The following is a 10,958-nucleotide window of genomic DNA, read 5'->3' as shown; positions in this document are numbered from 1 at the left end:
CCCAATAGAATAAGTACGATCATTATATTATTAACCCATGATATTGGGAAGGGTTTTATAATTGGTAACTTTGCCTATCAATTTGAAATATTAATTTGACCCACAATACCGTATATGTTCAATGAGAAATTTCAAACATCATTAATTCAATGGAAAAGCTCAACATAACACGATGACACGAATCACACAATGTTTAAATAATTGGATCACAAACTCACAATCATACTCATATCGATACATGGAGTATACTTTCGAACTAAAAGCAAAAGTAGTAAAAGCAAAACTTGTAAAAACATATCCTAAAAACCCTTAAACACAAAGTTGATATGCTTGTATAACAAGTCTAACAAAAACAAAAATAAACCAAATAACGTGTAAACGTGATTATAGTATTCACGCGCATAATCACCTTCATTCCTCAACCCCTTGAATTTCTCTAACACTTATAAATACTCCCACCACTCTTCTTTTCCGTTCCAACTTTTCTCCTCTCTCATTTTCTCTCTCCTCTTACAAATTAAACTCCATTTTAAACAGTTAAGCACTCACTAATTTCATATCATAATCATTTCATTTTCATTTTCATTTTCATTTTCATTTTTATTATTTCAACTTTCCAACCACAACTTCATTTACCTTATATAATTAAATTAGTCAAATTATTCAATTATTTCTTCTTATCCTAGCCTTAATTAATTCCCCAAAACCATATTATTAGTGTTACTATATAAGTATACATCTCAAATCTCATTATTCCATTATTCTCTTGTTTTGTTTCCTCTCAATTTCAAGACTACATTCTTTGAATTTCATTCAGAAATCATGGTGATAAACCATAGAAACAAGCTAATTATAAGCTTGATTCTTGTATTAATCGCGATTATTAGACCGATAAATTGTGATTGTTCTACAAATGTAAGTAGGAAGAGTTTTCCAAAGGGATTTGTTTTTGGCACTGCATCTTCTGCCTATCAGGTACGCTATTTTTTTTTTTTTTTTTTTTTTTAAAGAATCTTATTATCACAAGAAGTGAAGGAAATTGCAGGAGATAGCTAGTTTAGTCATGTGATACGTCTATGTATGTTTGTAATATTTTTTTAATACTTTCTTCAAATTTATTATCAACCTTTGTCAATGCATAATTTCAACCGATTACATAATTATGAATTGAATTTTGAAATATATGTTTAGAACGACTTTTAGAAGTGTCTAACAAAATCCCACGACAATTGAAAAAGTCACTAACATTTCCACTAAAAAAACAAAATAAATTGTAGAAACTAGAAAGTATATAAATTTCTTTTTAAAAAGAAATATGTGGTAGAGAGAATTATGTAAGATGACAAAGAATAATTAGAGGAGGAAATTAGAAACAAAAGATGGACCGTAGAGATGCGTATTTCTTAATGAGACAAAAGCTTTAAATTTTTTAAGGAGGAATTCTTGCGAGTTTTATTCCTTGCTTCTAGCTTATTCTAGTTGAATGCCAAATAAAAGAAACTAAAGCATAAAGCCAAAGGCAATAGGCAAAAAAAAAAAAATTTTAAAAAACAAATGACATTGATTATTGATTGATAATTATGGTATGATTAGTACGAATTAGTTTAGACTTTTTTTGTTAAAAACAATACTTGTATAAGATGTGGCGAATCCAGAAATAATATTAATGTTTTAAGTATTTCATAATTTTGTATGTAAGCGATTTTAAACTTTATATAGTATGATTTTGACTTATTTTTAATGGGGACGTGGATGTTCACTTAGAGGGCAAAAAAGCAAAATGGGTCCGACCTTATAATGATAATAAGTCCAAAATGGTGGTGTAATCTTAGCTTTGTTTAGAAGGAATTCCTTAAATAGTTATAAATAGTTCCTTCAAGGCACAATAGCATAGTTGGTGAATAAGACGTAACGCAGAAATTAGGGTATATGCCTGATTTAGGTGGTGGAGTACTTGGGGATTATTCATACTACATACGACATAACATACTCCATAAAAAATAATGAAGTTGAGTACGCTTTTAGCATTTGAATAAAAATGTAGATTACGAGTAATTACTATACTTTTTACAGTACATAATAATATTATTAGAACGTACCATGATAGTGATAATTGATAATGATATGAAGATTGAAGTCTTATACTAGTACATTTTAGGATTAGTACTCGTATACATTTCAGAATATAAACCTTTTTCTTTCACTACTATAAATATTTTCCAAGGAAAAAAAAATGAAGAACATTGGTTTTAATCTGTTGCACACTTGCACTAGTATAGTGGGGTTGCCGGGTTGGTAAAGAATTTGAATGTGAAGAGATGTGAGAAGTCAATGTGGAAGTATGGCTGTCTGGGCATTAAGCTAGGCCCTTTGTCCACTAATCTCTGTTTCTTTGCCACCCAACAATCTTTTAATCTAAGATACTTAGATACTCATTTTTATTTTTATTTTTTATTATTTTTTTTGTTTAGAGAGGCATAAGAGCAGGTTTATGATAATATATCCGATAATCTCCTAGAATCGGAAGGGAAATTCTTATCATCCTAACTATTCCTAAGTCCTTACTCTTATAGTCTCATGTAAAATACTCCATTCGTCCCTTATTATTCGTACCATTTATCCCTAAAAGCTCTAACATAAAACCGATCCTGGTGAAAAAAAAAAAAAAAAAACACTGAGGGAGCAAGTCATAGGTCAAATCCCTTAATTTATTTTTTCCTTGTAACTCATTCAAATAAAATTAATATAGTCAATTTTGACTAGTCTTGTGTAATTTTTAAGATGGTGCTTAAGTGAATGATTTTAATGAAGTTTGAAAAATTGGGTGCATATTAATTTTGCAGTACGAAGGAGCTGTAAAAGAGGACGGCAGGGGACCCTCTGTCTGGGACAAATTTGCGCACCAATTTGGTAATTTTTCATTTTATTACTACCTCCGTCCCCTTTTGATAGTCTCTTATGGGCATTTTTCACGGAAATCAATAAACACAAATAAGAATAGTTAAAGTACATTGAAAAAGTAAATTGACATTGGATATGCAAAAAAAGTAGAGAGAGAAAGTAATAAAAGTACATGAGAAAACAAAATTTACATGGAAAATATAAATTTGCACAAGTATTGTTGCAAATTGGAGGGAATTTTGGTAAAAAATTAATATTTATGATTGTTGGAAAAAGCAAATGGGGTGACATTTTGGGACTAAAATTTGTCCATAAGGGACTATCAAAAGGGGACGGAGGGAGTATTTTTTTCCCTTTGGCACATATACTATGCTATTATTCTATTTTTTTTTTTTTTTCTCACCTTTAATTTTTGAAAAAAGTCACTCACATTTTAGAGGAGGAGTCGGTGATTTATAAAAGTCTCAAATTTCGAGAATCATGAAACATAAATGATGACTAATCTTAATTTGGGACGTTATTCTCGTATTAGTATGAACGTGACTTTCGTCTAACACACAAAGTCATAACTACAATTTGCAACACTTTTCAAGTTGTTGAGAACTTTGCATGTTCATAGCTTCCAAATCTCCGGGATTTGCTAAACAAGCCAACCCAGTAAAAAGAATATTGATATTGTGTCATTATAGATACGTGTGGCCGCGTCTCAAATAATTATTGTGATATATGTTTGTGGTGATATTTGGAATGGTTATGGTGGTACTTGTTTCTCGCTAATACTCAAGATAAATTATAATGGTATTCATAACACAGAGTAAATAATTTTCAGTACAACACGAGCTAAGTATCATTAGTCCACATTGAATGAGAGCTATAAGCCTATTAGGGAGGCTTGTATTGAGTAATTGAAATTTGAAATATAAGGCTTAACCTTGTGTAAACTAACAAAAAAGTCTTTCTATTTGACTATTTCGGTTTTCTTTTAGCCCTCTAGGCCGTCTATTCATGTTGTCTCCTATATGATCAAGTCTTTGAACAAGGATAAACTATTCAAGATATAAGATTTTGACTTATAAGGTTCAAATTCAATAGTCATTAAATAGGCTTAATTTGTTACCTTTTGTGCAGGCAAGGTCATTGATTTTAGTAACGCTGATGTTGCAAATGATCATTATCATAAATACCTTGTAAGTACTCCCACTTTGATGTTCATAGCATAAATTCAAAATTATTGTTCTATGTTTTTAGATGTGATTAAATTATTTGGACATAAACAGGAAGATGTAAAACTTATGAAGGACATGGGAGTCGATGCATACAGGTTTTCAATATCTTGGACTCGAATATTCCCAAGTAATACATTGCTCTACTAATGAAACTCCCTTTGGATTAGCAAATATTAGTCCTTGATAGAACCTTGTTGTTTAATCATACTAATTTTGATTAACAGATGGAACTGGCCAGATAAATCAAGCCGGAGTTGATCACTACAACAATCTAATCAATGCGTTACTAGCTAATGGTACATAATTTATCAATCGATTTTGATAGGATTATCATAGTTATCAAATACTATATACTAAAAATGTGGCTTAATAATGTGTTATAGGAATTCAACCATACGTGACAATGTACCATTGGGACACTCCTCAAGCCTTGGAGGACGCTTACAAAAGTTGGCTAAGCCCTCAAATCATGTAAAAATCCTACATCATACATCAACTTGAAGTTCATTTTGTTTAAGTTGATTCACATTTTTATATGTTTTTCTCGGTATGTATGTTTTATTTTTAGAAATGATTTTGGTGTCTACGCGGAGACTCTATATCAGAAGTTCGGGGACAGAGTTAAGCACTGGATAACACTAAACGAGCCCCATACAGTGGCGTCTCAAGGCTATGATATAGGCATTTTTGCTCCAGGGCGATGCTCCATCCTTCTTCACTTGTTTTGCAGGGCAGGAAACTCTGCTACTGAGCCTTATATTGTTGCTCATAACTTGCTTCTTGCTCATGGTACTGCAGTCGATATCTACAGAAGAAAATACCAGGTAAATGTACTTAAATTTGGACTTTATCAGCTGACTTTTAATCTAAAGATCAACTTTTAACAGTATAATGTACATACAAGAGTTAACTTGATTGAGAGTACTAGTGACATGTTTAGATAGTAGTTTTGATTGAATGTTTGTGACATTGGCAGAGAAAACAACACGGATCAATTGGAGCAGCTTTAGATGTGATGTGGTATGAACCAGAAACCAACACAACAGAAAATATTGAAGCAGCTCAAAGAGCACAGGATTTTCAGCTTGGCTGGTACATATGATTGATAGTCTTTTCGAGTATTATATCTATTAGGGTGAGCAAAAATTCCGGGTACCCAGAATTGGAACCGGAACTGGTTAGGAACCGGCGGGTCCGGAACCGAGATTGGACCCGGTGGTTCCAATTCCGGGTAATAAGTTAAGGACCCGGTTATAACCAATTCCAATTCCAATTCTCAACTTTTTGGAACCGGAACTGGTTGGGTACCCGGTTACCCAATATCCTAAACTAAATAAATTTTAGATAATAAAAATATGTTAAATGTATCTAATTTGTAAAATAAAAAAGTATTATTAATACCTAACATGAATACAAATAGCTTAATGCATATATAAATATAAGTATTAAACACTAATAATGATACCAACTAAAATAAGAATTATAATTTGTATTATATTTTTAAAATGACATACATAAGTGGGTACCCAGAACCGCAACTGGTACCCGGTGGTTCCAATTCCAATTCCTAAATTTTAGGACTCAGTTAAACCAATTCCAATTCTGGTTCCAAATTTTAGGACCCGGTTCCAACCAATTCCAAGTCCGGGTCCTAAAATTTTGACCGGGTACCCGGTTTGCTCACCCCCTAATATCTATCATAGCTGTATGTTTTGCTACATTTTCGAATAAAATGAAATAACCAAGTGAATGAAACATTGTTAGGTTTCTTGATCCATTGATGTTTGGAGACTATCCTGCTTCAATGAGGCAGCGAGTAGGGGACCGTCTGCCAAAATTTACAGCAGCAGAGTCAGCTCTTCTCAAAGGGTCTCTAGATTTTGTTGGCATAAATCATTACACTACATATTATGCAAGGAACAACAAGACTAATATTATTGGGATTCTGCTAAATGATGCTCTTGCTGATTCTGGCACTGTGACTTCACGTAAATCTTTCTTGAACTCTACTTAATCAATCTATGCTGCTACTTGGTCTGACTATATTAAAATTTCAACCTTTTGTGTTTTTTTGTTCATTTTCAGCATTTGGTCATGATGGTAAACCTATCGGAGAGAGGGCTAATTCAATATGGCTGTACATTGTACCTCGAGGAATGAGAGAATTGATGAACTATATCAAAAACAAATATGGAAATCCCATGGTCATCATAACTGAAAATGGTATGTACATACTAAAAGTAGCATTTTAAATCTGCTATTGTAACAAAATAGTTGGCCTTAATGTAAGCCGACATACAATAATCTACTATATATGTGTTACAGTCCTCTGTAACATCATACTATAACATGATGTAACTCTTATAAGATAGAATGCGCGGGCTGCTCAGGTGGTTGGAGCTGCCCCTGGACCCCTGAGATAGGCCGAGGAGTCAAATACTCACCTTTTGTCAAATAACAAAATATTTCTGAGTGTTTCAGAACATACTGCTACCACTTAGAACTCTGAAATATAGTGCACTTAAAATCTGAATTGTTGTTGCAGGGATGGATGATGGTAACAATATATTCAGATCTTTGAATGACTCGCTTAAAGATGAGAAAAGAATTCGATACTACACTGGCTATCTTGAAAATTTGGCTGCAGCTATCAAGTAAGTGACAATGATCTAAGGAAGTACATGATGTTCTTATATATACAACTCGGAACGAATTACTTACAGGGTTGTTTGTTAAAAATGCAGGGAAGATGGGTGTAATGTGAAAGGATACTTTGCATGGTCATTTCTGGATAACTGGGAATGGGCAGCAGGATATACTTCTAGATTTGGTCTTTATTATGTGGATTACCAGAACAATCAAAAGAGATATGCTAAGAATTCTGTTCAATGGTTTAAGAACTTCTTGGCTTGTTGAACCATTCTTTGTATTAATTTGAACTGAAAAGTGAATTTGAAACTGTGATAAATTGAAATGAAAGATTGAAAAGAAACAACAAAGGGTGTTTATGTGACTATTCTTTCCATTGTATTTGTACTGATATAAAGTGAATCATACAGATTATTTGCACTCTATATTTAGTTATTTACTTTTCCAATCATAATTTTTTTTAGGTGTAAAGAGAAGTGAAATGGATAAATGATGTAAATGGAATTTGATCGCAGGTATTAACTACTTCCAAGACTTGAACCAACTAAGTTAATTGACATATACAAAGACCACGCGTCCACACCACAACATACAGATGTAAAAGAGGTTAAAATATCTATAAATAATTTTAAATCACATCAACAGATCAACCCTTAAAAGTTTTTTGTTGGAATCAATACCATTTCATTTAAGTCTTTCTTTCCATCACACATAAACAAATAAGAAACTTTGATTGATATCCTATACGTTAAACGTGAAAAATAGTCATGTTAATAGGTAGAATATAAACCTCAGCTCATACAATCCATAGTTTATAGACCACAAATTAAAGATTCTAGAATGTTTGAAGGGATTCACAAATCAATTCGCTATTTCACGAGTGATTGATCATTTTGTCGATCCACTGGTTATTTTTATTTAGGAGTCATTATTTTCATTATAGTGATTCTAGATCTATACCTCATGAAATATATAAACCCAGTAATATAATTAAAGTTTCTCATAACTCGGTTAATTTTGATTTATCTAGAGCTCATACATATTAACTTCAAATTATAAATGAGCCCCCATCTCTATTGCTCAAAATACATGTTAACCAAATTAAAGGATGGTAATATAAATCACCTAATTAAATTGTCTTTTACAAACATAAGTTTGATTAAATTTCCATGTAGCAGGAGCCACATCATCAGCTTGCACCATTTTCCCATCACTAGTAGTAACTTGAAACGACAAACTTTGTCCAATAAGCGGTTCATTAGTCTCCCAATTTTGTCCCCAATTCCTTCTCATTTGTAACCAACTAGTAGTGTTGGAACCCTTAACCTTAACATCCTTAACATCCCCTACACCACCCACATTATAAACGAGTACGACGATCCAATCCGGGTTTCCCTTAAACTCGAACGTAATGCCTCCTTGTTTAACACAATTTACACGACGAAATGCCACAGGGACAATGCCTCCCTCATACACCGCGATTTTTCTAAACATTGGTTGTGTAAGGTCAAAGTGCTTCAAGGGAGGGTTGCACCAATTTTCGTTAGGCTTAGTGTAGTTAGGAGGGCAAAAGTTGGTGGCTGTTACATGGATTGATTGAGTACCATTAAGACACCATTTTGAGTCTTTACACGTGATTTGGTAGCAAGCACCACATGTTAGACCGTCGTTGAAGAGGGCTGTGCTTAATGCTGTCGTTTCGAGTCCGTAGCCTTGCTGTGTGAGATTTCCATACCCACAAGCTCCTTCTGCAAGTGCACATATATAATATGATCACCAGGCCAATTTGTGTGAAGAAATCAACAAATTTAATTTTTGTAGAGTTTTTAACTAGAATGATGCATGCATATAGTGTCTGTAACATTGTTTTCTACAATCAATTTATGTTGTTTTCTTATCGATGATGATTTTTAAGGAATTGAAGCAAAGAGTTAGATACAATTCATGCATGGGTTAGAGGCTTAGAGCTTAAAGAAATTACATTTCTACATATCTTCGATTTTTTTTTATTTTATTTTTTTTAAATAAAAAAAATGGTTTAATCTAATCCTTGCTAAAAATAGACATTAAAAATAAACTTGTTTCTCCACTCTTTTTGTTAAATTTATTGGAATCTTTTTTTGGGATTGAAAAACTCAAAAAGTCATGCAAAGTGGGAAAAGTAATGAAAAGATCGAATACAGGGATTGTATTACAATTAAGTGATGTATGTAATAACTATTCAAGAAAATAATTTTCATTCATACATTCAAATCTATTTTGCTCCATTAATTAGTTGTAAAAATACTTTTCTTTTTTACATATCTAATCTTTTGAGTGTTAATTCTACCACGCATGCATCCTATATTTCCCAAATGGTCCTGATCTAAAACTTTAAATGAAATTCAATTTCACGACATGCATAAATCTTGTTTATAAATGGTGACGTCTCCCTAATGCACCTGATAGTTTTTACGGAACTTTTACATACAGTCACAACATGTCAACATTACTTATCAACGTTAAGTCATACAAGTATAAAATAAGGCCGGAATATATAAAAAAAGAAATAAGGAATTGGAAAACTCACGCATGGTTTCACGTCCATCCATGCCACCGTAGTTCGTTGCATGGGCATCTTCCCAGTCATTATCAAATTTAGCATCAATAGCAAATATGGCTGTAATAAGCAGCATAACTAAGGTGATGTTTAACTTAGCACCCATTTTTTATTTCTCTCTCTCTCTCTAGTTTTATTTTTTATTTGAAGTTTAATTTTCTATATGTCATGTGAAAAAATGTCTCTAAGTAAACAAAGTATTTATAGACACATTGCTTTAAAAGTTTGCTTACCTAGGTGGAAAATAAAAAATTTCTTATACTCCTAATTAATACTAAGGGCCTAATCTGATTGACTGAACTGAGCTGAAGTAAACTGAACTGAATATTTTATGAGAGAAGGAAATTAAGAACTGAATTGAAAATAATCTAAAGAGAACAAGTCTTTTTTTGAATTTTTTTTTTTGGACAGTAATAAATTTGTTTTTTGTGGAAAAGCCCTAAGTTGTTTTTTTTTTTTTTTTTTTTTTTGTGTTTTTTTTTATGGACAGTTAATAAATTTGTGACTCTTGAATAAAAGTCCTTTTTTGAATTTTTTTTTAAAAATGCTTTGTTTAGTTCAACTTATTCAAATTTATATTAGCTTGGGAGAAAATCATCTGTCCCATAATTTATGTCCTACTAAATATTATTGGTTCTTAAAATATTTAAATATTTTGACAAGAAATAATCAGATCAGATCAGGTCTTTTTTATTTTTATTTGCTTTTGTTATCGTTGAATATCTCTAGTATCGTTACATAAAAAATTATGAAATTTTCATGTCTAGAAAGTGCATATTACTACCAATCTAATATACTTATTTCTTGTCAAAATATATCTAATTTGACAATTTTTAATTTTAATCTTACACATTTATTAATGTACCAATATATTGTGGGAGAAATAGCAACAAAGTTGTGACTTCACTCATGAATTGGTGGTTACTGGAACAGAAAGTCTTCTAATCAGTTAAAGCTTTAATTCATATAACTATGTAACTTCATTTGGCTTCTTGTAACATTAAATTTACATTCATATAATGAAAACAAAAGGGTAAATGTTGAAAATCAGTTGTAACAAGTTATATTTTTTTAAGGTTTGACTTTGCTGGCATAAGTTGTATACATAAAAAACACGTTGATTTTTCTGTTAGTCATTTGTCTGTTCTATAATTAATTGAGTTCTTAGGGATATGTTTGCATCACTAATAACTAATAATCCTTATTTTTTGCCTTTTTTATTATTATTTATATTAGTGTAAATTTTATAGGTTAATACTTCCAAGAAAACCACCTCTATACAGCTAGCATAAGTTTTGTAAGTTTGTAAGCCATCAACAATATACTAATGTAACAATGAGGTTTTGATATGATGGTTAGACTGAGGGCTAGTTTATGAATTACGATATGTCACAAGTTTAAAAAGAGTACAGCGTGAATAAATAAAGACGTAAAATCGGATCTATTATGAAATATAATTTTTTTTTTTTTTTTAATAAATAAAAAAGATGTAAAGATAGAAATTACAAAGTCGCAAAAGGAATTGAACAAGTAATTTGAACAGAGTATAAATGATGAAGCTAGTTTTTTTCTTAATTTGTTAA

General features: G+C 31.6%; 1 protein-coding gene and 1 pseudogene across 1 annotated transcript; one reads left to right on the top strand and one right to left on the bottom strand.

Annotated features, from left to right (window-relative positions):
• Positions 1 to 343: 343 nt before the first annotated feature.
• LOC145602970 (beta-glucosidase 40-like) lies at positions 344 to 7,201 on the top strand. The gene is made up of 12 exons (XM_081659106.1): positions 344 to 975; positions 2,844 to 2,910; positions 4,030 to 4,088; positions 4,179 to 4,254; positions 4,352 to 4,423; positions 4,511 to 4,598; positions 4,696 to 4,951; positions 5,104 to 5,219; positions 5,892 to 6,115; positions 6,213 to 6,350; positions 6,673 to 6,781; positions 6,872 to 7,201. The coding sequence occupies exons 1-12, from the start codon at positions 823 to 825 to the stop codon at positions 7,041 to 7,043; spliced, it is 1,530 nt and encodes a 509-aa protein (XP_081515232.1). The 5' UTR covers positions 344 to 822; the 3' UTR covers positions 7,044 to 7,201.
• Positions 7,202 to 7,901: 700 nt separating this feature from the next.
• LOC145600338 (expansin-A2 pseudogene) lies at positions 7,902 to 9,481 on the bottom strand (annotated as a pseudogene).
• Positions 9,482 to 10,958: the final 1,477 nt, after the last annotated feature.

This window comes from Chenopodium album, chromosome 21 (genome assembly GCF_948465745.1).
Source record: "Chenopodium album chromosome 21, dcCheAlbu1.1, whole genome shotgun sequence".
Taxonomy (NCBI): domain Eukaryota; kingdom Viridiplantae; phylum Streptophyta; class Magnoliopsida; order Caryophyllales; family Amaranthaceae; genus Chenopodium; species Chenopodium album.
This window is presented reverse-complemented; position numbering and strand designations above follow the sequence as displayed.

Coding starts and splice junctions, on each gene's coding strand:
- LOC145602970 (XM_081659106.1), top strand. CDS start 823: ATGGTGATAAACCATAGAAACAAGCTAATTATAAGCTTGATTCTTGTA. Junction 5,220..5,891: donor CAGGATTTTCAGCTTGGCTG/GTACATATGATT, acceptor AAACATTGTTAG/GTTTCTTGATCCATTGATGT. Junction 6,351..6,672: donor GGTCATCATAACTGAAAATG/GTATGTACATAC, acceptor TTGTTGTTGCAG/GGATGGATGATGGTAACAAT.